The sequence below is a fragment of the Crinia signifera genome, chromosome 12, assembly GCF_055691185.1.
Source record: "Crinia signifera chromosome 12, ASM5569118v1, whole genome shotgun sequence".
In the NCBI taxonomy this organism is placed as follows: Eukaryota; Metazoa; Chordata; class Amphibia; order Anura; family Myobatrachidae; genus Crinia; species Crinia signifera.
The window spans coordinates 10175751-10203116 of NC_139228.1; the positions used below are offsets into that span (position 1 = coordinate 10175751).

At 48.4% G+C, this 27366-nt stretch overlaps 1 protein-coding gene and 1 long non-coding RNA gene across 3 annotated transcripts in view; one reads left to right on the forward strand and one right to left on the reverse strand.

The window, feature by feature from the left end:
- The window catches only part of LOC146049447 (uncharacterized), a 71681-nt gene extending 48037 nt beyond the window's left edge, over positions 1-23644 (forward strand). Inside the window, exons 3-5 of one of the 2 annotated variants that reach the window (XR_014466134.1) lie at positions 2268-2432; positions 16255-16442; positions 22789-23644. This is a non-coding gene — a long non-coding RNA (uncharacterized LOC146049447). Of the gene's footprint in view, positions 1-2267; positions 2433-16254; positions 18141-22788 lie in introns of those variants that run through there. The other variant, XR_014466133.1, reaches the window with a different exon arrangement.
- LOC146049444 (coxsackievirus and adenovirus receptor-like) lies at positions 86-21813 on the reverse strand. Its single transcript, XM_083165972.1, has 7 exons — positions 21579-21813; positions 7599-7768; positions 4180-4384; positions 3641-3799; positions 3080-3202; positions 2238-2373; positions 86-869 (listed from the first exon to the last, which is right to left on the reverse strand). The coding sequence occupies exons 1-7, from the start codon at positions 21625-21627 to the stop codon at positions 452-454; spliced, it is 1260 nt and encodes a 419-aa protein (XP_083022098.1). The 5' UTR covers positions 21628-21813; the 3' UTR covers positions 86-451.
- Positions 23645-27366: the final 3722 nt, after the last annotated feature.

Genomic DNA, 27366 nt, shown 5'->3' on the forward strand with positions numbered 1-27366 from the left:
CAAGAGTTTACTCTTAGATATATATATATATATTTACACCTGGGAAAGGCCGGTCTACCCACCATCAGCACATTCCAACAACATATTAATAACACACAATTATTTTATAGCAAAAATTCACTTGAATTATTAGAATATCCCAACTTCCAACCCGGATACAAAATAGAGACGCAGCGATAGCTGGCAAGTATGGAGTTGTGGCTGGTTCCGTCCCTCCACAGGTCCACTGTACAGCTGTCCATTCTCCTGTCTGGCCATGGAGGGAATTGTGCTGTCCCAATTAGAAGTAGCTGGACCCCCCTTACACAGAACAACCAGTGTCTATTATAACAATAGCAAACGATCCTCCTGACCCTCCAATGTACAGGCCCCAGATGCAGAGCGTAGAACATTTATGTGCGGAGCAGTGTTCTGAAGGCCAGTAGAAAGTAGCGTTGGGTAATCTCCTAGGTCACACGATGAATCCCTCTCGTGTCTGTGCCGGCACCATCACTGGGACTCCTCCTACCCTCTGGATATTGTACGGGTGGTAAGTTGTGACCTCGGGGACGCCGAAGACCAGTTCTGGAGATGGCGCATTGCTCTCCACCACGGGTTTAACAAGCTCATTGCTGCTCTGAGATGAGGTCCGGGGCTCGTCTCTAAGTGCCGGGTTGTAGGGCTGTCTCATGGATGAGTTCCAGGGCTCATCTCTAGGTGCCGGGCTGTAGGCCTGTCTCGGAGAGGAGTTCCGGGTCTCGTCTATAGGTGGTGAGCTGTAGGCCTTTCTCAGAGAGTAGCTGATGTTGTGAGGTCTGTAGCCGGCGGCGGTGCGGACGCTGCTGGCCCGGCTGTTGCTGTGGCTTGGGGGAGGTGCCACCACGTCCTCTCTGTAAGGAGACACCATGATCAGGCACAATAGTCACATAGATGTATACGCTCTGTATTATGTGTCACCCCATCCTGCCCACACCTGGGGTTTTATGATATTACATCTAATAAGGACACCTGTTCTTCCACACCTATCAACTGTAGTTATTAGCATCTGCGCCGTTTGGATGTCTGTCCCCTGGGATCTTCTAGTCCAGGCCTGGCCAACCTGTGCCTCTCCAGGGTGCCGGATGACTGACAGACAGTCATTTCACCGACGTTGGAATCCCGGCTGTTACAACCCTGACACTCTGGGTCATGATGGCCACCGGCTATTCTCCCTCCTGGGGGTTCACGACCCCCATAGAGGGAGAATAGAATAGGTAGTGAGCCACTGTGCCTGCAGCATTTACTAGGATGCTAAGGGCTTCATTGCGCTCCCCTCGCTGTCTGAGTCCGGCCAGTTGGGATCCTGACTTCGGGCTAATGACTGTGGATCCCAACTGTCGGTGTGCTTTACCGCACCCGCTCCCCAGCGGTTATTAAACTAGAAGTCCCAGCATGCCTTGCCACAGTTTTGCTATTAGAGAATGCTAAAGCGGTGGCAGGGCATGCTGGGATGTGTAGTTTCCCAACAGCTGGAGAGCCACAGGCCTGGGATAGTCCATTATATCGGCACTTGTACGCCATATTTGCTCACAAGGATTGAGTAAAGCAGAGAGACAATCCTGGTTATATTTACTATTGGTTCCTGATAAAAGGTCAAAGGAGTCTAGCTCAATGGTCAACCACTGTTGGTCGACATGGTAAAAAGATCAATATGCACCCAAAATTAGTTTTTCACGATTTTTTTCATCCAAATGACTTGTTACTACTACAATCAACACGGTATACAATTGTAAGCGGTAAAGTGTGCCAAGCAAAGTGGATCGAGGCACCATACCCAAAGCATGGCGGTCCATGTCAACAGATCCTGTAAAAAATGTGTGTCAACCTATTGCTTGTTGACCTTTTCCTCCATGCTGGTCTAGTCCATGTTGTTTTTTGATAAAAAAAATGTATGTGTCAACCTTTTCACTGTTGACCAGCAGTGATTGACTTATTGACTGTCAACCTAATTTTTTTTTCAATATAGTGGGGCAGAAACAAAGATGAAGCAATGCGTAAAACTGAAGCAACATCGCCATCTTGTGCCCATTGTGGTCAGTGCAGGTAAAGGAACTGACAGTAGGAACGATATAAGGGAGCGCTACTCTCGATCTAAGGGAGCGCTACTCTCAGGGATTCTTCCTGCCAGGCAGACTTGCTTATTTCCATTGTCTGTAATGTAGATCTGCCACATAAATAAATACGAATGTAATAGCTGTATTTATTTTGCCATCACTCACTTGATATCATTTGCCATCTCTTTCTCGTAGCGCTTCTTGTTGCAGCAGCAGATGATGCACCAGATGAGGAGGAGGAGAAGTAGGAGGAGAAGCAGAGCACCGAAAACAGCCCCAATGATTATCCCGGTGCGGTTAGCTGGTCCAGAGAGGAGAGAGATGGTCACCACCAGATATCCAGCAGGGAAACCGAAACAGGTAACTGTGTAACTAGAACAGTTGGCGTAACCCATAGCAACCAAACGCATTTTATGCCCATGGTCTCTGAGCTGTACTAGAACAGTCCAATTGCTATGGGTTACAGCATATCTTTGTGCACTAAGTGTCCCCTGTAACTGATTTTAAGGTGTACAGAATATCACGGAAGCACCCTGCACCTTTCAAAACCCATGCAGTTTCTCTGTCCAGCCTGGGAAGTCGCTCTCTGCTGTGGTGCTCTAGCACAGTGTTGTCTGTATGTCAGCACTGAGATACAAACCAGTTTGTGCTATAAGCGAGAGAGAGACCTCAGTTAGGGAAGAGGAACTGTATGGGTTTTGCAGGGTGTTAGGATGAACACTATAACATCAGATTTGTAATCATATCTCCGGTTCCGGTTCTAATGATCAGTTAAGAAACATGTTGGGGAAATAGCAGTTCTATGGGCAGAATGTCCTAAACATGGCAAACGCCCAATGTACAAATACATCTGTCATTGCATTAATAACATCCACTTGTTCAACCAGCACCACCTATAGCTAACAATCTGATCTAGGGTGGCATTATCCTTGGGATAAGGCAAAAAACTGGGTCTCTCCTTGAAGTTTGCAGTATATGGAATCTCTGATTATGTGGCGTCTTCTTACCTGAGGACACGGAGAGGTCGGCGATGCACGTCCCACTGCCCACAATGTTGCCCACTGTACACTGGTATGCCCCAGCATAGGCATCAGAGATGTTCTTGATCAGCAGATCCCCGGTAAGAGTAGCTGTATAAACACATGAAATGAGAGACTCGGGTCTGTGATGTCACTGTACATAAATCAGGTTAGCAGGGGTAATGAGGGAAATGGATGTACCCAGCAAAGAAGACATTGGTTACCTAAGGCTTGACATTAACCCATATGCCGCATTCTAGAAATGGGTCCCACCATGAGCTGGTCCCAAAAAAGAGGCCTATGTTCAGTGGTGTCACGTAAGGATGGGCAAATCTTACAAGACCCTCTCATCCACCCCTTAGTCCAGCAATAGAATCCGCACACAACTTGTAATTTTCCTGTAGTGACATCACCACTATCAAAGTATGTGCGACGACATCATTACCCACCAAATATGTTATAATATGTTCCACGTATGTCCAATATCTTACGTATTACACAAAGCACTTTGCACTCTCCTCACCCCGATCCCTGATAAAAGCCACCTACCCATATTCAGAACCGGGGTGGCCGGGTTGGGGGGGCCTGCTATCTTCTCCCACTTAAAAGACAGAGGTGGCGTCCCGTCGTCCGATTTGCACTTCAGAGTCACATCTTGTCCGACGGTCTGTTCTCCTGCTATCCAGCAGTGAGGGTGAGCGGGTATCACTGTATGCAGGGGGAGAGGGGCACATTGTTATAAATGGCAGAATAAGCACTTGTTCTAACATAGCGGCTACATCTAGTTACATGCACAAATGTGACCATGCGTACCAGCCTGGTTTTATTTACGTACATGCTGCAGGTGCGGACATACACACAGTCTGGCGCATCGGACGACCAAGTCGCCTAATGGGTGCTCAGCTTAATAGCTGGCTTTAGAATGTGGGGTGGTCTTTCACAAAAATATGGCAAGGTGCCGTAAGCAACTTTTCTGTATATCCAGAGCTTTTGGTTCGGCTGTCACTTGCTGGGTGTCATCTGCTGCTAGTAGTAGGGAGGGTGCCCCCCTCTTCAGCAGAGGTATCATACAGATAACGACATTATACCTTGGACAATTAACGTGACTTTCCTAGAAGCCGACCCAGGGTTCTTCTTCACTTTACATTGGTAAGTGCCAGTATCTGTGGCTTCCAGAGAGCCAATGGTAATCGAGGCGTTGCCCTGGCTGGGATCTGTAGCCGCGAACGACAGGCGGCTCATGAGGCTCGGTGGTCCATTGGAGATAATAGCATTGTCCATGTAGGTGAGGATCTGGGGAGGAAGAAGAGGAAAAGTATAAGGAGACTCCCAAACTGTTTTAAAGGGGTCCTCCACCTTCACACGACTTGTCCATTGGCTTGTACGCACCGGTAACTCAGACAGAGAGGCCTCTGGGAAGATTCGTAGACAAGGTTCTATGAACAATTATGGGAATCTGCTCCTAATGTAAATACTGCACATGCCAAATTTGTAAGAACGCAAATACAGGTAATTATCTGCCATGTATAACCCGCATTGTTACTAGGATTATAATACTGTACATCAGAACTGTGAATACCTACCTAAATAACACTGACAGAGAACATACTACGCAATGCGGGTGCGGAGATGTTATTATTAACACTGTCCCACCTGAACCAAGACAATAGGGAGCCCTCAGTGGCGTAGCTATAAATTTTGCTCCCCCCTGCCAAAAAATGTGTGGCGGCGCCCCCCCGGACTCCTCTCCAGCTTGTTTCCCCGTCGTCACACACATAACGCATACCTCCCAACAGTGCAGATTTTAGCGGGACAGTCCCGATTGTCAGGGCCTGTCCCGCTGTCCCACCCGCGGGCGGCAGTGTCCCACGGTGTGGGGGGGGCTGTTGGGAGTCCCCCCTGTCAGCTGCTAAGCAGCGTGGAATAAACGCTGTGCGCATGCGCACAGCCTCTATTCCCGCAGCCAGGGGGCTGGGGGCATGGCTAGAGGCTCACAGAGCCTCTGGGTCATGCCCCCATAGCGGCAAAATGGGGGCGTGGCCTCCGCACGTATAGGCCACGCCCCCAAATTAGGGCACGCCTCCGGCGCGCAGCAGCAGCAGCGTCCCGACTGCTGAGCTCCAAAAGTTGGGAGGTATGATAACGGAGAAGCTGAAGCAGAAAAGATACCAGCATACACTGCTGCTTCCCTTGGCAACGACGCATCCCAGGCCACCCATCCGCCCGCCCATCCTGTATACAGTAGCCAATAGCCGGCTCTGTGTACAGTCACTTGAATCAGTGGAGGGATTTGTAATCTCTGCCATGGCCGCACCCGCGCTGCGGCTGACTCGCCTCCGGTGCTTAGCCAGTGGCCATCGGCAGGCAGCAGCATGTCCGTGCGTCAAGCGGGTTACGGCACCCACACAGACCCAGCTGCCAAGCAATCTTTTTTTCTATTATTTGAATTTATATAACAAATGTGAGCAACGCTGGCATTTGTAGTGGATATTTTGCACATCTTTTAGATGTTGGCATTCAGAGGGTGAATAATGTTATCATATTCTACAGCACGGGTGTCAAACACAAGGCCCGCGGGCCAAATCCGGCCCGCCAGACCTCGTCATGTGGCCCGCGCAGCCGCCGCCAGCCTTCACCTTTTATTCTCGCTTCTTTTTTTGAGATCCTGGCCTGCAGTCTGCTGAGGAGATAGCATGCAGGGGCAGTGTGTCCCATGAGATGCATGAGAGCTACCAGAAGCTCTGTGACTCCTACATCATGCCGCACGTCTGACGGCTTGCACTACTACTGCATGGAGTAGCAGCCAATCAGGGCGTGCATCCAGATGGAGTTGTGGAACTTGTGTGATGTCACTCTCCCTTCAATCAGCTCACATAGCCGGAGCTGCGGGGTTGGAGCTGGGAAATGCTGGGACTATGACGTCACGCAGCTGGCGATCCGCGCTGGTAGTAGCGGATGGGAGCAATGGAAGTATGTGATTGGTCGCTACTACTGGTGGAATTCATGTGGTAACCGTGTGTGCGAGACGGCTGACTGGAATAGGTTAGTAGTGTCAAGCTCGGGCTGGCCGCTGTACATGGGGATCTGTCACTGAGGGTGACGTTTACACACCAGGCCTTGCTCTCCTCCTAACTTGACTTCAAGGCCAAACCGTGTTCAGGTCGACTGAGCCACTTAAGACGTGTTAGGATAGCTATGTGACCATTTCCATCTTTCTCAAAATCCAAGCAGCTCATATTAGCCCAATAAGTCATTTTCAGGTCCCCAATCTCCCCTATCAGGAAGGAATATCTTTCCTGAGAACTTTCTCAAGTATTATCCAGGTAACTCCTCCCAAAATCATTTTTCAAAAAATTGTACATTTGAATATCTACTTGTCATTATTCTGACTATGTTTCTGCTTTCAGAGCTAGTTATTACTTACATTATTCCAAAAAACAGTAATAATTGAATGCAGTGACAATAATTTATGATAATAAAGAGTGGACACATAGTCCTACAGATACAACCGGCCCTTTGAGGGTGACCAAACTGCTGATGCGGCCCCGATGAATTTGAGTTTGACACCCCTGTTCTACAGCGATAATATAAGCGTGACTCTTAAGATAATTACCTAGTACATTGGGGGGGAGGGGAGGGGGGGTGGCTACAGACCGTTACAACAGAACTGTGCCGGCACTAATGATGCAGTAGGTCAGACAGTCAAAATGCATTGAGTCGACCACTAAAGGGCGACAGGGTCGACACCTGAAATAGATTGACATGGCAAAGGTTGACACAAGCATAAGGTCGACATGAGTATCATGGGGGGGGGGGGGGTTGAGGCGAAATGTGCCGACAGGCGGTACTTCATGCCCTACAATCCACTAGGGCGCTGATGGAGAATATGATAACCTTTTGACTGTCGACCGAATGCTTGTGTCAACCCAAGACCTGTCGACCTGCAGTGGTCAAACCAATGCACAGTGACCTAAATTGTGTAGACCCTACAGGTATGACCCATACTCATCTAAGCAAGAGAATTATCAAAGTCTGGAGAGAGATAAAGTTCCAACCAATCGGCTTCTAACTGCCGTGCTATAGGCTGTGTTTGGAAAGTGACAGAAGCTGATTGGCTCCTCTCTCCGAGCTTCGATAAATATCCCCTTAACAATGAGAGAAGGTGGCAGATTACTTGCTATATACAGCCAGCCGGGGTAATAATCCAGGAAAGAAGCCAATAATTGCCGGTTTCCTGTCACATTATTGTGAAATACAGGAAAGTTTCATCTGAAAAATCATGCGGGGGCGATATATCAAAAATTTGTATATATACCCCACATTCGAGAGCCAATGAAGACACGGGGTTGATGTATCAAGCCGTGGAGATGTTTTCCCATAATAGATTGGGAACCCCAGCTGTAAAATTATCGGGGAGGTCATAGACTCTGTAAAGTCACGCTAAAGAAAGTCAAGATGGCGGCAAACAGGAAAACATGGCTGAAGAGATGTTGTTTTAGACACCCACCAGTTTGTCCAGTGCCGTGCTGTCCGGGTTCATCAGTGACCACTCGATGTCCAGCGGCCCAGACTCAGTGGGCTCCAGGGAATAAGTACATGCCAGTGTTACAGATTGTCCTTTCGCTTTGGTAATGGTCTGTGTGCTGGGATCATTGATGGTAACCGCGGTGAGCAGAGCTGCAATAGACAGAGAAACACTACATGAGGCGGAGAAACGCTACATGAGGGGGAGAAACGCTACATGAGGCGGAGAAACGCTACATGAGGGGGAGAAACGCTACATGAGGGGGAGCAACGCTACATGAGGGGGAGAAACGCTACATAAGGGGGAGAAACGCTACATGAGGCGGAGAAACGCTAGATGAGGCGGAGAAACGCTACATGAGGCGGAGAAACGCTAGATGAGGGGGATAAACGCCACATGAGGGGGAGAAACGCCACATGAGGGGGAGAAACGCTACATGAGGGGGAGAAACGCTACATGAGGGGGAGAAACGCTACATGAGGGGGAGAAACGCTACATGAGGGGGAGAAACGCTACATGAGGGGGAGAAACGCTACATGAGGCGGAGAAGCGCTACATGAGGGGGAGAAGCGCTACATGAGGGGGAGAAGCGCTACATGAGGGGGAGAAGCGCTACATGAGGGGGAGAAGCGCTACATGAGGGGGAGAAGCGCTACATGAGGGGGAGAAACGCTACATGAGGGGGAGAAACACTACATGAGGGGGAGAAACGCTACATGAGGTGGAGAAACGCTACATGAGGCGTATAAACGCTACATGAGGGGGAGAAACACTACATGAGGCGTATAAACACTACATGCGGGGGAGAAACGCTACATGAGGGGGAGAAACACTACATGAGGGGGAGAAACGCTACATGAGGCAGAGAAACGCGTCAAACTTTATTACATTGTCAATGTAAAGACAAACCTACACACATTTATAGTCAATAATACAGTTACAATGTAGGTGGAAATTTACTAAAGGAAATTTGTAAAAAATAGGTGTATTTGTATCCAGAAATATATTTATTTTTGACATTTACTATCACGAAAATACGGCAATTCGTATTCGTATTGATGTGCTATTTTTTTACAAATTTCCTTTAGTAAATTTACCCCGTAGAATGTCCTTGTGTAAGAGCAGACACAGAGGGACTGACCGGCTTGGCAGACATACACCAGGATGTCACCACAACTGGTCTCTGCTGTCCAACTGTTGTCAGATCCCATTGGGAAACTCTATAATGTACTGTATGGAGCCTCATCCACCTGTAATAGGGCGGGGGAAGTAATACCTCACATGTCACCACAGATACCGTGGGAAGTCAGGGTGACTCTGGGAAAGACATGGAGGCCTTGTCAGAGGATCCAAGTCAGCCTCAGGCCTTGTGTAGTTGGAGATGTACAAATCTCTGGCCAGACCTGTTCCATTGCTCCTGGGGCTGTTAGTCCGTAGTAGGTTTGACATGGAAGTATTGGTGATTAGTGTTACATATGTACACAATATCCACAGCCTGTGGGGCCACACTGGAGGTTCCCAGCAGTCGCACACACTAGTGTACACAACGGGAAAACGTGTAAAAATACTCCTCTCTCTGTATTATATTACATTCAGAGTGTAAGCTCTCACGTGCAGGGCCTTCTCTCCTCTGCACGTGAGAATATCTATCTATATTTTCAGCCCCTAACCCCAGGACTCTGCCACCCTAATAATTACCCTGTACCTTTCACACCAGCCTAAATTCCCGGGTTGAGTCTGGGAACAACCCGGTACTAGCGCTGGTGTGAAAGGTTCCCGGGACAAAATCCCGGGCAAATTTCAACCCGGCTAGGTACCAGGGTTGTTCCCGGATTCAACCCGGGGACCTGGCTGGTGTGAAAGGTACAGGGTATACTTACCCGGGTTGCCGTGTCCTGTCCGACGGGAATTAATGCAGGCGGCTAATCATAGTAATATCTGGATACATAACTCCTTTATCTGATATATACACTAGGTGATTCATCTCGCCCTACGGACGCTCTTCACACCGGCGTAAGGGGCTGAGCCCCCTTAATTTGTGAACGTTTGTATATGAGAAATATGGTTAGAATTGATTTGGAAGGGGGTGTGTGTTGTTTTGTTTAATTAAAGCGGTTACAGAGTAAAGGCCCATACACACTTAACGATTTTCAGCTGAAAATCGCTCAAAACAGCCGTTTTGAGCGATTTTCGTCCGAAAATCGCCCAGTGTGTATGCCCCGGAGATTGCCGACTAGCGATGATGCGCGCTCCCGCATCATCGCTAGGAAAGTGGGTCATCTGCTGGTTTTACCAGCAGATGTGGCGATGATGGATGGTTTTCCATCCATCATCGCCGTGTGTGTACGCCTGCCGGGCTGAAAGATTAACCACTTTCAGCCCGGCGGACCGCCCCTCGCCCCCTCGCCTGTCATACTCACCCTGTGCTCCGTCTGGCTGGCTGGATGGATGCTGCTGCTGCTGCTGCAGAGCCCTGCTCCCCGGCCAGGCTAGCCCCGCCCCCAGCCTGGCTAAACACACGGAGCAGACAGCACTGCTCCGTGCTAACACCCTGCTGGCCACCAATGTTTATATTATTGTGCCCACTGCCACCAATGTGTTCATTAAATGCACCTATATAATATATATATATATATAATATATATATATATATATATATATATATATATACATATTATATATATATATATATACACATATATATATTATATATATATATATATATATATATATATATATATATATATATATATATATATATATATATATATATATATGAATTCAGTATTGAATCCCGGCGGTCGGGATCCCGGCGTTCAGAATCCCGACCGCCGAAATCCCGACCGCCGAAATCCCGACAAGGGGGGGACGTGGATCGCTCGGCACACTAAATTATTCTTCCTCCAGGGGTGTCGGGATTTCGGCGGTCGGGATTTCGGCGGTCGGGATTCTGAACGCCGGGATCTCGACCACCGGGATCTTAACTGCATCCCATATATAATATATATATATATATATATATATTAATATATATTTTATTTATATATATATATTTATTATATGATATATTATAATATATTGTTGGTGCATTTAAATACATTGGTGGGCAGCTGTGTGCGTCGCTATCTGCTGGGGACGGCCATGGATAGTGTAGGGCACGGGGTGCCCCAGGCGGGGAGGGAGGGCGCTTTGGCGCTTACCCACTCCACTGGGGGGGGGGGTTGCCGCGTTGCTCCACGGGGAAATTATGCGGCCACATCTCTCCGAGGGAGGGAAGGGGCTGGAGGGTGATGCGGTGATTGCCTCCGAGTCGCTCCAGGGGCACATGGGGGGGGGGGGGTCATTTAAATAAATATACATTTGTGGCAGTGGGCATATAAATATATAAACATTGATGGGCAGTGTTGGCGGTAACGTATATATTGCTGGTCTGTGCCAGCAATGCATACATTAGTGCCAACAATGCCCACCAATGTTTATATATTTATATGCCCACTGCCACCAATGTACTGTATATATGGAACCCTTGGAATTCAAACCCAGCCCATTTATAATGAAAGATGTTCAGCAAAGTCTTTCGCCTCCTGAAAATCTCTTGCTCTTTGGGGAAAATAGCTCAGTGTGTACGCACTACTTTGGTGAAAGATATAGCTATCAAAGATTTTGGCAAAGTCTTTTGAAATGAAAATCTTCAAGTGTGTATGGGCCTTAAGATGTAAATTGATAGTGTGGAGGGTACAGTGACATTTGTGGGTGTGGGGGGGGGGGGGTGCGTGCATGTTGTTGAGTAGTGTGTGTGTGTGTGTGTGTGTGTGTGTGTGCACTATTATAATAAAGTGTTTTTGAGTCAGCGGCTCCCCACTGGCGGAGGTCACGACACAGGAGAGCAGGAGGCTGGGTAGTGATAGGGGTGTGTGGGCATAAGGGGGACTAAAGAGGAGGGTGGGGGACACTGTGCAGCTTTTGCCAGTGGGTGAGGGTCCAGCGTGGCAGCACAGGAGTACAGGACGGTGGCCCTGAGTCAGTGTCTCCTCCTTCTGGGTGAGAGTTAGGGTGCATGAGAGCAGGAGGCTGGGTGGTAAAGCATGATAGGGGCATGTGGGCAACACAGGGTGAGCGGGTCCCCACTGGTCAAAGTTACGGGGCAGGAGAACAGGAGTCAGGGCAGTGATAGAGGTGTGTGGGCATGAGGGGTAGTAAAGGTTTTTGCCTGTTGCTAAGTAGGGATGGGCATTGGTGCAGACGCCATCGATGGTTGGCATTGATGGCGATTTTGCACCCTGCCATCGATAGTAGTAACATATTACTTGGATAACCATCGATTGTTGTAGCTATAGTTGGTCATCCATTATATCTGACTGAATAGGCCGTGGGTCAATCAGAACTTGGTGGCGGGACTTCCGAGTGTGGGGGGCGGAGCTATGCTCCGTGTGCCGGCACCTTAAAAAAATTTGAAACTTGCTCGGTTCTCCTTCGCCATCGATGTAGAGAAACCATCTGGTCCTCCCACATCGATGGCAAAAGTATTCAACATCGGCCATAAACCATCGATTATTTGAAATCATTGATGGTCGATGGGCATCCCTAGAACTGGAGGAGGGTGGGGGACAGTATGCAGCTCCCGGCAGTGGGTGAGCGTCTCCTCCCACTGGGAGGGAGTGAGGGTGCATGAGAGCAGGAGGCTGTATAATAGTGGTATGTGGGCAAGACATTGATAAAAGTTGTGGCGCTGGTGCAGAGGACCGTGGGGTCACTTCTGGCAGTGGGGGAACCTGCAGCGCGGCAGTCAGGGCCGGATTTCCCACCTAGGGGCGGCACCTGCTTGTGGCGGTACAGGATACCCCATTGTCACGGGGGTACGTGAAATGCGGGAGAGGGGGTCCGCTGGGGGGGTGGAATTGGCGGAAGGGGGTCAGGGGGGTTTTGGTTTAGGGTTATCGTTAGGCTGCAGCAATGAAGGGATAGGGGGAGAGGGTTAGGGTACATACAGAACCCCTGACAGGATTGTCAGTGTTTGCGTGCCGGGTTTGTACTTTTGACCGCTTGCATCCTGACTGACCGGATATCGTATGTACATTATTCCTCTCCTGTACTTTTTATATATAATAATATCCAGTCCGGGTCCATAGCAGAGCAGTAATCCACCCTGAGCCAATCCCGCCCCCAAACATGTGAGGTCATGATGACGTCACGATGTGGAGCAGTACCGCCCAGACTAGGATGTAGCTGGGCAGCCCTCTAGTCCAGGCCTGGCCAACTGATGCCTCTTCAGCAGTTGTGAAACTACGCGGCCCATCATGCTCTGCACCAGTTTTGCCATTAGGGAATGCTAAAACTGTGGCAGGGCATGCTGGTATGTATAGTTCACAGGTTTATGTCAAACTTTTCCTACCAATTAACCAAACATGAAAGTGAGCTCTTCCGCTTTTGTGACCGGCGAGCACAAATTCCGATCTTACTCGTGTATTCCCATGTGAGGTCCATTATATCTCCTGCAGAGGACGTTGTCACTGGTGAGTGTCTCCTCAGACATGGCGGGTGATGAACACGCACACAGGAATGTCAGGCACACAAACCAGTTACGCTCTAGAACTGGTAATGTCACCGCAGCGTGCAGCTCACCGGGGCTGAGGGAGCGGCGCTGAGAGGACAATACCAGTTTCTGTCAGGCGTGGATGCTGCAGGGTAAGTACGCAGCTCTGACAGGACCTGGAGGAGGTTTCACCTGCAGAACAGGAAAGGAATGTACATACTTTCTAGTCTAGTGTAAGTCTTGTGTCTCATCTGTACTCTCAAAGTATCTCTACAATTCACCGCCAGTGCCTCCCAGTGATGTCACCTGCACATGCCAGCCAGTCCCTGTATGCCAACCCTACACTGGTTTCAGTTGTTAGGTCAACAGTCCATGGGAACGATAAATATGTGCCAAGCAAAGTTAGCAATGCAAGGGTACGCATTACACCAATTGGGGGTCCATATCGACACATACACCAAAAACCTGTGAAAAATGTATCAACATTCTCCTGTGTCAACCATTTCCATAGCTCCACCCACAACACCAATGAAGCCCCACCCCCATGTTTTGATTGTCCCACAGGCCAATCAGTCAAACACAGGTAGGTAAATATATCGATTGTCCTCCATTGCATGGTTTAGCACTATCGATGAGCAGTTGCACTATTGCCATCGATGGCAACGACAACGATGGCCATCCCTAGTACAACAAATAAGGTTATGCCTGGCTGTGGTATCATGCTGCTACCAGCAAGGGGCAGGATACTAATATTACGCTGATAAACAGTGTATTTGTTGTTATTACAATTTATTCTGACAACACAATGTGAGACTGGAGTTATCCTACGATGCCTCCTTGGATCTCCACACTGAGAAACGGAAATGAAAAAAGTGCCTGGCGTGTGGCGCATTGTGTGGGGCATGCCTAGGCAAATTTCTTAAATTTTATGTGACATATACAGTATAGTGTTTTACTATCTTTCACCCTGCTGGGTGCACTGCGTCCTGACCTTCATGTATGTAGGGGTACCGGGCTTAATGCAGTCCCAATTGCAAAGCTGCTTTTTTAGCAAATGGACAAAACATGCTGCACTGCAGTAGGGGCAGATGTAACATGTGCAAAGAGTCACATTTGGGTGGGGTGTGTTCAAACTATAATCTTAAGTGCAGCGTAAGAATAAAGCAGCCAGTATTTACCCTGCACAGAAACAAAATAACTTGCCCAAATGTAACTCTGCACATGTTACATCTGCCCCAACTGCAGTGCAGCATGATTTTGTCAATTTGCTTTAAAAAAAAAAAAAAGCAGCTTTGCGATCAGGTCTAAATTATGCACACTGCTTCATATATCGGAGGTAACGGCTGCGCCCATAGGTTTCTAAATTGTAAAATTTACCAAGCTCCAGAATGCGCAGCCTAAACCAGACTCATTCCCTGCCGGAACGTACTGGGCACACATGGCTTCAGGGGATATGGTGTGGTGGTGGCAGAAGGATCCTGGCAGATCCTCGGCCCATCTCATAGGAAGGAGCAGAACTCCAGGAACCAATCGCCGAAGACAGGGTGGGCACTGACGTCCTGTCAGGCATCAGCCCACCTGCATTCCCATGGGAGAGCCCAGCTTTCCCATGGGGATGCCCATAAAACACTGGGAGTTCGCGTGGTCGAGCGCCGTGTCCGCCCCGGACCCTCCCTCCCCCACAAGGAACGGCCTGGTGAGTGTATAACTTGCCAAAGACGTTCGTGCTGGGGTATACACAAATACACGCATGCGCAAACCCCCAACTATCTGCTCGGGGATGAATTCGGCCCCGTGCGATCGTAAGAGAATTAGGCCCTTTGTTTGGAGTTTGGTGTATAACAAGCAGCCCTATCGGATCCATAATAAAAAAGGGGCCTGTTACTTAAAACATGCGTAAGCTATCATTTCCGCATGTGTAATAAACCCATAAAGGACAATGAATAAGCTCCTAAATCGTTATACATCTGTTTTACTCCTCTTCAACCTCGTTATAAATCATTGTATCATTTGCAAAAACCTGTTCTATCCTCACTGACGGCAAGCTCGTTAGTGTGAGATATTTCTATATAACATTGGTAACAGTATATTTTGGGATGTTTTGCAAGTATCAATACGAACATTGCTGTCTGCAATATGGGGTTTCTTGTTTGCAGCTATATATTCTCTATAATATTTTCTTTTCACTCAGTATATATTAATAAGGTGATGCCTATGCAATAAATTCCAAATGCAATTTGACCTTGTTTGAATTCATCCCTAAGCATATAAATGTGTTTATGTACATTGGGCTGTCTGTAACTTGTAGGCACTACCTATATTTATTGGATTTGCGGTTTTCCATATCATTATAACATAAGCCAAATCAGGATGGAAACCAGATGGAAACCACAAATGTGTTAAACTAAAGAAAGATTACGAACAAATATTCTTATCCCAACAGCAGCAGCATGCTATGGGTCAGTGCACACCAGCACAGATAAGACCCTGTGTGATCATAGTTCTGCTATCTCTATCTCCTGTCAGGCATTCCTAAGAGGGGATATAATGATAGTTGTCAGTAGGGACTGAGCAGCTACAGCAACTCACAGTGATAACAGAAAATAACTGTCCTTGTGAAGAATCTCCCTTACAGAATCTTAAGAATCCGGGAGATTAGGAATACAATGCCAGGCAGCAGGGGATTTATGACTGAAATGGGAGCCTCCTGCTGGAGGTTAATCAACTATAATCTTTGTTTTGTGTATTGTCAGATACTGTGTCCTAGCTTTCCACTGTCTGTAGGACTACACATCCCAGCATGCCCTGCCATAGTTTTAGCATGCCTAATAGTAGTAGTTCCATGGTAGGCAGAGTACCACACATTGCCTTATACTGTTACCTAGTTGGAACACAACATATCCCTGTCATCTGAGTGTACATTTTATATGGACGCACGTGCGCCAGGTAATCCATTACCACATTCCTGATTGCGACACGGCGTACAACTTCTCATGTAAACACAAGTAGTCCATTGTTGTTTCCCTACGGCCATCTCTGGGATTAAGCAGCTTACAATATATTTATTTAACATAAATCTTTTTTTTTTTTTTTCTTCCAACACAGATGCATATTGCCTAAGATGTAAATGGAAGGCACAGAAGCGTTCAGGTATGTAGCGGCTAGTGACGAGTGACCTGTATGATCGGCGCCGATCCTGAGTGACATACGCTCGCCATCCATTGCCACATCCATAATAAGTCTTCAGTGACGCTAGCTACTGTCAGCCCCTGGGGCTGCTGGGAATATGCCAGGTATGAGGAGAACAGGAGGGTTTGCCAATGTTTATAGTATGACTGGGCAGAGACCGATTAAAGGGGATGAAAGGTTGATGTATGAAGCAGTAAAAAGAATGGTGGCGTTGCTCGTAGCAACCAATGAATTTAAATTACAATACTAATAATGTGGGCAGCCGGGGCTTCCTCATGAAGACAACTGGGTCAGGTGAGGGGGCTGTGTGAAAAGAGGAACTGCATCGGGAATACAGAAGGGGAAGTGCTGCTGTGCACAGCTCTAGACATGGCAGGGGAAGTGCTGCTGTGCACTGTGAATACAGAAGGGGAAGTGCTACTGTGCATCGCTCTACATGGACAGGGACATGCTGCTGTGCACTGCTCTATACATGGACAGGGGAAGTGCTGCTGTGCACAGCTCTATAGATGGACAGGGGAAGTGCTACTGTGCACTGCTCTATACATGGACAGGGGAATTGCTGCTGTGCACAGCTCTATACATGGGGGAAGTGCTACTGTGCACTGCTCTATACATGGACAGGGGGAGTGCTACTGTGTACTGCTCTATACATGGACAGGGGAAGTGATACTGTGCACTGCTCTATACATGGACAGGGGGAGTGCTACAGTCCAGGTTTTAAGTATATCTTTGGCTCAGCATAGATGGTTAAATCAAATTGACTGAGGTACTAATGAAGTCACCTGTAGCTAAGCATGGGTAACACCTGGACTGTTGGGGTTCCGTGAGGTTCGTGTTTAGGAACCTCTGGTGTAAGGCCATATTCCTATCAGAAGGTCCAGGGGATTCCTGTATCTTTAGGGAGACTTTTACTTCAGGGACAGCAGAGACCCCGGTCAGATCCCGCCCACTGCGCAGTGAATTGCATCATTAGGACCCACCCACACTGCGCCTTGTTAGGATTGCCTTTTAATGTATAGGGTGACATGAAAACGTCCTGATTGGCTCCTGACAATAGTGCGGGTATTGCGGTGCTGAATCAGGGCCTATTATATACACAATCTCTGCTGATACGAGGGACTTTCACCTGCATTTCCAGCAGAAGACAAATAGAAACTAGGAACTGGTCAGGCAGCTTAGAGAATCTCGCTTTCTCATGACCGGTAGGGCCTGGTCCCCGTGTTCTCCATACAGAGATTTAAATCATGTTGTCAAAAATCAGTTAAAAATATCCCCAGGATCTGAAGGAGAATTACAGAGTAACCTCCTTACCCCAGGCAGGGGAGGTGTGTGCAGCCTCAATGTGGTCCCTCTGCTCTCTGTGAGTACATGTTGACACTGTGTCCTGCAGCACAGGCACAAGGCACACTTGCCTACCCACCCAAAATGGCCAGGAGGATTCCGAAAATTGGGTTCCTCATCCCCAGCCAATCTGGAAGGTGGGCAAGCCTCCCGTGTGCCCTTGGGCGTCTAGAGAGGAGAAAAAAGTAGGCAAATCTCTGGGAACATGGCACCATGTTCCTGGTAACTACTCTACTGCACCTGCGCAAATCCTCTGGAAAATGGTGGGTGCAGAACTGATGCTGGGTCTAGATATATATATATATTTTATTTGAAGGGAGTACTCTCCCATATTGTGGTGCTGTGCCATCACTTCCCAGTTTGTCATGCTCCCATCTCTGTTGTCCCAAGATGAATTGATATGATATGTGCTATGCACAAATTGTGTGCTACTCCAGCTGGCTTTAGTATTCTCCTGAATCAGGCATGTCCAAACTGTGGCCCTCCAGCTGTTGTGAAACTACACATCCCAGCATGCCGTGCCATAGTTTTACCTCTCCCTAATAGCAGAACTGTGGCAGTGCATGATGGGACTTGTAGTTTCACAACAGTTGGAGGACCATAGATTGGACATGCCTGGCCTAAGTGATTGTGGTACTGTCCCTGGAAGCATTAATCACATCAGTTACAGTATTGCCTTGAGCAGCGATACTCCTAATGGCTAAAGTAAAATATTGTGTGGTGCGCTACCAACAGCAGCTGGTAATAGGGTTGCCAGCGCTGGCCTAACAGGATGTATTTATTGGTTTCTTATGTCTAGTTTAATGTTCGACATAAAAATGGATATCATTTTTGCTATATAATGTTACAATAATTATAAGCTACTAGAATTGCCCAATAGAGTTTGTAGGTGGAATACCCTACCTAGAACAGTGGTCCCTAATCCTGGTCCTTGAATATCTCCAACAGTTAACATTTTTCAGGTCACCCAGCGGCTGCACAGGTGTACTAATTACTCACTGACCTGTTTCCCTGGTTACCCAGCTGCTGCACAGACAGGTGCACTAATTACTCACTGACCTGTTTTCCAGGTCACCCAGCAGCTGCACAGGTGTACTAATTACTCACTGACCTGTTTCCCAGGTTACCTAGCAGCTGCACAGGTGTACTAATTACTGCCCTGGTTACCCAGCAGCTGCACTCATTACTCACTGTCCTGTTTCCCTGGTTACCCATCAGCTGCACAGGTGCACTCATTACTCAAAGACCTATTTCCCTGGTTACCCAGCAGCTGCACAGGTGCACTCATTACTCACTGACCTGTTTCCCGGGTTACCCAGAAGCTGCACAGGTGTAATCATTACTCACAGACCTATTTCCCTGGTTACCCAGCAGCTGCACAGGTGCGCTCATTACTCACTGACCTGTTTCCCGGGTTACCCAGAAGCTGCACAGGTGTAATCATTACTCACAGACCTATTTCCCTGGTTACCCAGCAGCTGCACAGGTGTACTCATTACTCACTGACCTGTTTCCTAGGTTACCCAGCAGGAGCACAGGTGCACTCATTACTCACAGACCTGTCCCCCTGGTTACCCAGCAGGAGCACAGGTGCACTCATTACTCACAGACCTATTTCCCTGGTTACCCAGCAGCTGCACATGTGCACTCATTACTCACTGACCTATTTCCCTGGTTACCCAGCAGTAGGTGCACTCTTTATTCAGACACATTTTAAAAGATCCACAGGTGGAGCTAATTATTTCATTTGTGATTCTGTGTGGACACCTGGAAACTGTGCCCTGTTGGGGGTACTTGAGGACCAGGGTTGGGGACCACTGCTCTAGGACTAGGGCCTTCTCCATAGATAATTTGCAGCTGTAAATTGCTAGATCCTGACTGTAGTCCACTGAGTGGCAGGTCTCTAAGTAGCATACACGCTGCGATGCGGGCTGTCCGATGTGTGCTTTGAGGTGCGCGCTCCCGCGGCACCTCATCGCACAATACAAAAAGTATGTGCTTGTTTTCATCATATTGCATCGCATTGCATGCACAATGCATGCACAGGCAATGCAATGCGATGTGATGTGTGCTAGGTAAGCACGGAACGCAGGCCCGTATCAGGACGTGTATGGGCGGCATTAGTGCTTAGGAGCAGGTTGCAGGGAATTGGTAGTAAATCCCGGCATTCAAAATCCCGACAAGGGGGGGATGTGGATGGCCCCCGTTGCGCTCGCAACGCAGCGGGCCCAGTGCCTCGCTACGCTCTTCACACTCATTTATTCTTCCTCTATGGGTGTCAGAAATTCAGGCGGGTGGGATTTTGACCGCCAGGATTCCGACCGCCAGGATAGTAACTGCATCCTGATTGCAGTCCCCCAATGATGATTAGGCACTGGTATCCTTCCTCACTTGTTGGTCTGGAGCTAATTGCTGCAAGCTGAAATCTGGAGCAAGGTCCAAGTGGGGCATCCAAACATAAAGGGCGTCCAAATGGGCAAAGGTGGCTGTCAAGTAGGCTCAATGGGTTCCCTGGGCAATATCTCCCAGCTTCCTCAGGAGCAAGTGTGTCTGTGTCTTTCAGTGTGAGGCCCATAAATACGTCTCCGGTGATGGCATTTAGGACTTCCACCCGCAGAGTTTGTTCAGGTGCTACAGACACCATATTAACCAATAAAACAGCAGCATAAGGGATTTCTTTGTACCGTTGTCATTATTTTATTGTCTAATTTGAGGGTTTCCTTGTAGCCAGAGCACAACCTTTCAGCTTGCAGCAATCCGCTCTGATCCTTGCTTCTGACTATATGATTACCATCACCTGTGCTGCTATATAGGAGGAAGGGGTGATAGTCTGTCAGATAAAGGGATCATAGCGGCTTCCTAAATACACCTCACAGTGATTGCAGAGTTATGATTGTGTGCTAGGCTGTCACGGAAAGCAACACTTCCTGCTAATCTGTAGCGCTGTTTCCAGCTGATGTTATCTCTATACAACAATGTGGGAGGAGGAGGAGGTGGTGCCCTCGCCATGAGGGGGGGGGGGGGGGTTCAAAATTCAAATGGGAGACACAGAAAATGGCTCCAACTGCCCTTCTAAACTGACCCACTGCAGTTGGTGGGGTTCCCGTATTCGCATTTGGGACTGTGCTGCAACCCCCCCCCCCCTTTTGATCCGTCACTGCGTCAAACCAGTGTGATGCACATTTTAAAGTCCCCCTTGGTGCGCCAGGCGAGATAAAAATGTGCCTCTTATTTTGTATGATAAAACCACACAGAACGACAAAGCTACTCTGCTAGTATACACGGGTCACTGCATTGTGCAACTTCTGTACCCATGTGTGCGACTGATTCTGTGTAACAGTGGCCCCGGAGCTGCGGCTTTTCCTGCACATTGGTACATGTGTAACGCCAGTTCCTGTGTGGTTACAGTCTCAGCCTGGTGTCGCAGGTACTGTGAGCGGCCTTTCTTTGCGCCTGCGAGTCACGCCGGTTTTCTCGCACTGCGTGGCGTACCGACAACCAGTAAGTTACATATCCATGTCCGCGCTAAGTGTGCTTTGCATGGCGTAAATAATGGCGAATGGCAGATTGATTTTGGCAAACTTGATGTTTTAGTGACCACAACCGACAAACGCTTATGGTCTGGTTCAGCCAAGCAATCTGTGCTTCAGCTGCTGTGGAACTACAAGTCCCAGAATGGTAGCCAGTGACGGATGGGATAGCTGAGCCTGAAAAGGCATGCTGGTGCTTGTAGTTCCACAAACGGTCGTTGATACCACATTAGTCTGCTTTGAAAAGATGTGATCTGCTACCCAAGATACACCTGTTTCCCTGTCACCTGTCTGTGACAGTCACACCGATCGGACAATGACCGAACTGTCAGATATGCTCCATAAAGCAATTAAAGGGGTACTCACCCGGCATTAATCCCACCAAAAGCAGCGATGCCATCCAAGGGTCACCCATTGTGGTCCCAGCGGGTGTCCGGTACTTCCCGGCAGCTGTGTTACCTCAGATCTGTGTGTATGGTGAGACCTCACCTGTGGTTACTGGTACACAGCCCGGAAGCAGCAGAGCCTGTGTAGCGAGTTCTGAGAGGAGACACACCTGTGCAGGGAGAGGGCAGGTATTCTGCCACAGAGATTACACTGTTGTTCTTTGCCTTGTGACGCCCAGTGAGGATGTTCCAAGGCTACATCAGACATTGTACCAGTCGTTTCCGCTCTTGGTTATAGGTTATGTACATAAGATAATATTCTCGTCATGCAATGTATGGGGCAACTTAAAGACTTGTATTAATAAATAACTATGTTTCCAGAATATGTGGTACACCCATTACATTCATTTGTTTCAAAATTTTGTTGTGTATGGATTATCCTAGGGCAGTGGTAGCCAACTCCAGTCCTCGTGAGCTACCAACAGCTCACATTTTCCAGACAACCTAGCTGCTGCACAGGTGCACTCATTACTCACTGACCTGTTTCCCTGGTTACCCAGCTGCTGCACAGGTGCACTCGTTACTCACTGACCTGTTTCCCTGGTTACCCAGCTGCTGCACAGGTGCACTCGTTACTCACTGACCTGTTTCCCTGGTTACCCAGCTGCTGCACAGGTGCACACATTACTCACAGACACATTTTAAAAGATCCACAGGTGGAGCTAATTACTTCACTTGTGATTCTGTGAGGAGACCTGGAAAACATTAACTGTTGGTAGCTCCGAAGGACTGGAGTTGGCTACCCCAGTACTAGACCCTCCGGGCTGATAGGGTGTCTTTCACACCACAGCAGAGAGGTAAGGATTTCTGCCCCAGACACTAATTCGAGAATCAGCATTTATTTCTAAGGACAACGCTATAAATATAAGGTGCATGTAGCTTAAAGTATTACTTAGGATATAGTTTTGAGGGTTTAGCAAGCAAAACAGATTTGCAAAACAGATTTGTCACAATAATGACACTTAATTAGCACTGCAGGCTACATAAGACTGATTCACAAATCCACTGGACAGTTCAATTAAGATCGAGTATGTTAATGTACTAGCTATTAGCTTTGTAAACTAAACCCTATATACTTCCAAATATCTACTAAGAATTCTTATTCACTTATCTGAATATCATTCTTACAGGCCTAACAACGCTTTACATATCTATCAGCAATGTAACTCATTGTGCATTCCAATGCTGGCATGCCTCCGGTAGTTTTCCTGGAAGGATTGAACTTCGGCACACCCGGGCTGCGTTCGGGAACAAGTTGGGGCCCTTAAACTGTGTGTTGCAGCGCTGGTCACTGCAAATCAATATTACAAAAAGGAAGCTTGTGTTTTGGCAAACATTTGCATTGGCCGTGCCTAGCCTGAAGAAGGTGAGAAGGAGGAAACTGCACCCAATAGGCTCCACCTACATAAGAGGCTCAAGGCCTGGCCAGTGGCACAGTGAGCGAGTGTGGGGGAAGGGGGGTGTCAGGGAGTCGGCCACATCTGGAGGAATTGAGCGATTGTATCGTATAATGTATAGTTTGGATCCACTCAGTACATTAGAAATCGGTAACATTCCTGGGGTACTTAAGGGCCGTACGCTTTTTAATATGTTACTTTCCCACAGAGATTGGATTTCAGGTGCGGGATAATGCCTCAGAGAAGCTTACAGTGGAAATCTCACTTTTATGTTCTTTCTGTACTTTGTTATAAAGTGTTTCCTCAGCCGATGAGTTTGGTTTGTTTATCGCGCAGCCCACATGAAAGAGACTCTGCCGCGGGTGACTGAGTCGCCAAACCAGAGACTTTAGCTTGTATTGGTTTGTAATCCCTTGTGTGTTTGTTTAGCTCCGATTGCAATGCAGATTGTCTGAAGTAAAATGACACAGGGCCGTATGCCGCCCATACACCTATGCGATCGGATTCGATGCAACATCAAAATGTGATGCCCATCGAAACGGATTGCATCTTATGGTGCCAAAAGTGCCCCTTTTCCGCACCCGATGTCGCACGCCATCTTGTGATGGCACATCAGGTGCTGAAAGAAGGCGGGAAGCGTAGCGCTATCGGGCGGCGGTGGTTAGTGTAGCGGCAGAATTTGAAAAAAAAATGAAAAACACTGGGTGGCCCTCTGATTGGCTGACAGAGAGCTCAGCCAATCAGAGGGCTGCCAAGTGTTTTAAACAATTCTGCCACCACCGCTGTGACCCCCGTCGCCAGCCAACTCTCCTTCACAGCACAAAAGTACCCAGACGGACACCAACAGCAGTCCCTCCTGCCCCCTCTCCCCAAACGCCATGCTGTCAAAAGCAATCCCTCTGCCCCCCATCCGCGGATTGCATTAGAGCGATTGCATGTGGTTAATTCGATAGATATTCAACGGCGGCACTGTGCATTGTGTTGAATGGTCCCTTAAATATGCATACGATCATTTGATTTATCAAACAGATGGGTCGAAATCGAACGATTGCATTCTCACAAGTGTAGGAGCAGCATTATTCTAAATCCCACATGGACGTGACGCCCTCCTGCAGCCTTTAGTGGCGTGTAAACCCCTCTTGGTGCGTTTTTTTGATGTTCAATCGACACTTGCACAAACCCCAAGACCGGCTCTTCCATTACACCAGCAGACCTTGCGCAGGACCTCGCACCCGTGCCTGGAAGCCTGTAGACGGCTCCTCTACACTTTCACATGAGGTTTTGGAAGGTCGGTATTGGTGTGTGGGTGCTGGTAGACAGGGAAGTGCTGATGTAGTAGTAGTACACCTGTGAGGACAGGACGTGTATTGGTGTGTGGGTGCTGGTAGACCGGGAAGTGCTGATGTAACAGTAGTACACCTGTGAGGACAGGACGTGTATTGGTGTGTGGGTGCTGGTAGACAGGGAAGTGCTGATGTAGTAGTAGTACACCTGTGAGGACAGGACGTGTATTGGTGTGTGGGTGCTGGTAGACAGGGAAGTGCTGATGTAGTAGTAGTACACCTGTGACGACAGGACGTGTATTGGTGTGTGGGTGCTGGTAGACAGGGAAGTGCTGATGTAGTAGTAGTACACCTGTGAGGACAGGACGTGTATTGGTGTGTGGGTGCTGGTAGACAGGGAAGTGCTGATGTAGTAGTAGTAGTACACCTGTGATGACAGGACGTGTATTGGTGTGTGGGTGCAGGTAGACAGGGAAGTGCTGATGTAGTAGTAGTACACCTGTGAGGACAGGACGTGTATTGGTGTGTGGGTGCTGGTAGACAGGGAAGTGCTGATGTAGTAGTAGTAGTACACCTGTGACGACAGGACGTGTATTGGTGTGTGGGTGCAGGTAGACAGGGAAGTGCTGATGTAGTAGTAGTAGTAGTACACCTGTGACGACAGGACGTGTATTGGTGTGTGGGTGCTGGTAGACAGGGAAGTGCTGATGTAGTAGTAGTACACCTGTGACGACAGGACGTGTATTGGTGTGTGGGTGCAGGTAGACAGGGAAGTGCTGATGTAGTAGCAGTAGTAGTACACCTGTGACGACAGGACGTGTATTTGTGTGTGAGTATTGGTAGACAGGGAAGTGCTGATGTAGTAGTAGTAGTACACCTGTGACGACAGGACGTGTATTTGTGTGTGAGTATTGGTAGACAGGGAAGTGCTGATGTAGTAGTAGTAGTAGTACACCTGTGACGACAGGACGTGTATTTGTGTGTGAGTATTGGTAGACAGGGAAGTGCTGATGTAGTAGTAGTAGTACACCTGTGAGGACAGGACGTGTACTGGTGTGTGAGTATTGGTAGACAGGGAAGTGCTGATGTAGTAGTAGTAGTACACCTGTGAGGACAGGATGTGTATTGGTGTGTGGGTGCTGGTAGACAGGGAAGTGCTGATGTAGTAGTAGTAGTAGTACACCTGTGACGACAGGACGTGTATTGGTGTGTGGGTGCTGGTAGACAGGGAAGTGCTGATGTAGTAGTAGTAGTAGTACACCTGTGACGACAGGACGTGTATTGGTGTGTGGGTGCAGGTAGACAGGGAAGTGCTGATGTAGTAGTAGTACACCTGTGAGGACAGGACGTGTATTGGTGTGTGGGTGCTGGTAGACAGGGAAGTGCTGATGTAGTAGTAGTAGTAGTACACCTGTGACGACAGGACGTGTATTGGTGTGTGGGTGCTGGTAGACAGGGAAGTGCTGAAGTAGTAGTAGTAGTACACCTGTGAGGACAGGACGTGTATTGGTGTGTGGGTGCTGGTAGACAGGGAAGTGCTGATGTAGTAGTAGTACACCTGTGAGGACAGGACGTGTATTGGTGTGTGGGTGCAGGTAGACAGGGAAGTGCTGATGTAGTAGTAGTACAACACCTGTGAGGACAGGACGTGTATTGGTGTGTGGGTGCTGGTAGACAGGGAAGTGCTGATGTAGTAGTAGTAGTAGTACACCTGTGACGACAGGACGTGTATTGGTGTGTGGGTGCAGGTAGACAGGGAAGTGCTGATGTAGTAGTAGTAGTAGTACACCTGTGAGGACAGGACGTGTATTGGTGTGTGGGTGCTGGTAGACAGGGAAGTGCTGATGTAGTAGTACACCTGTGACGACAGGACGTGTATTGGTGTGTGGGTGCTGGTAGACAGGGAAGTGCTGATGTAGTAGTAGTAGTAGTACACCTGTGAGGACAGGACGTGTATTGGTGTGTGGGTGCTGGTAGACAGGGAAGTGCTGATGTAGTAGTAGTACACCTGTGAGGACAGGACGTGTATTGGTTTGTGGGTGCTGGTAGACAGGGAAGTGCTGATGTAGTAGTACACCTGTGACGACAGGACGTGTATTGGTGTGTGGGTGCTGGTAGACAGGGAAGTGCTGATGTAGTAGTAGTAGTACACCTGTGACGACAGGACGTGTATTGGTGTGTGGGTGCAGGTAGACAGGGAAGTGCTGATGTAGTAGTAGTACACCTGTGACGACAGGACGTGTATTGGTGTGTGGGTGCAGGTAGACAGGGAAGTGCTGATGTAGTAGTAGTACACCTGTGACGACAGGACATGTATTGGTGTGTGGGTGCTGGTAGACAGGGAAGTGCTGATGTAGTAGTAGTAGTACACCTGTGAGGACAGGACGTGTATTGGTGTGTGGGTGCTGGTAGACAGGGAAGTGCTGATGTAGTAGTAGTAGTAGTACACCTGTGGCGACAGGACGTGTATTGGTGTGTGGGTGCTGGTAGACAGGGAAGTGCTGATGTAGTAGTAGTAGTACACCTGTGAGGACAGGACGTGTATTGGTGTGTGGGTGCTGGTAGACAGGGAAGTGCTGATGTAGTAGTACACCTGTGACGACAGGACGTGTATTGGTGTGTGGGTGCTGGTAGACAGGGAAGTGCTGATGTAGTAGTAGTACACCTGTGACGACAGGACGTGTATTGGTGTGTGGGTGCTGGTAGACAGGGAAGTGCTGATGTAGTAGTAGTACACCTGTGAGGACAGGACGTGTATTGGTGTGTGGGTGCTGGTAGACAGGGAAGTGCTGATGTAGTAGTAGTAGTACACCTGTGGCGACAGGACGTGTATTGGTGTGTGGGTGCAGGTAGACAGGGAAGTTCTGATGTAGTAGTAGTAGTACACCTGTGAGGACAGGACGTGTATTGGTGTGTGGGTGCAGGTAGACAGGGAAGTGCTGATGTAGTAGTAGTAGTAGTACACCTGTGAGGACAGGACATGTATTGGTGTGTGGGTGCAGGTAGACAGGGAAGTGCTGATGTAGTA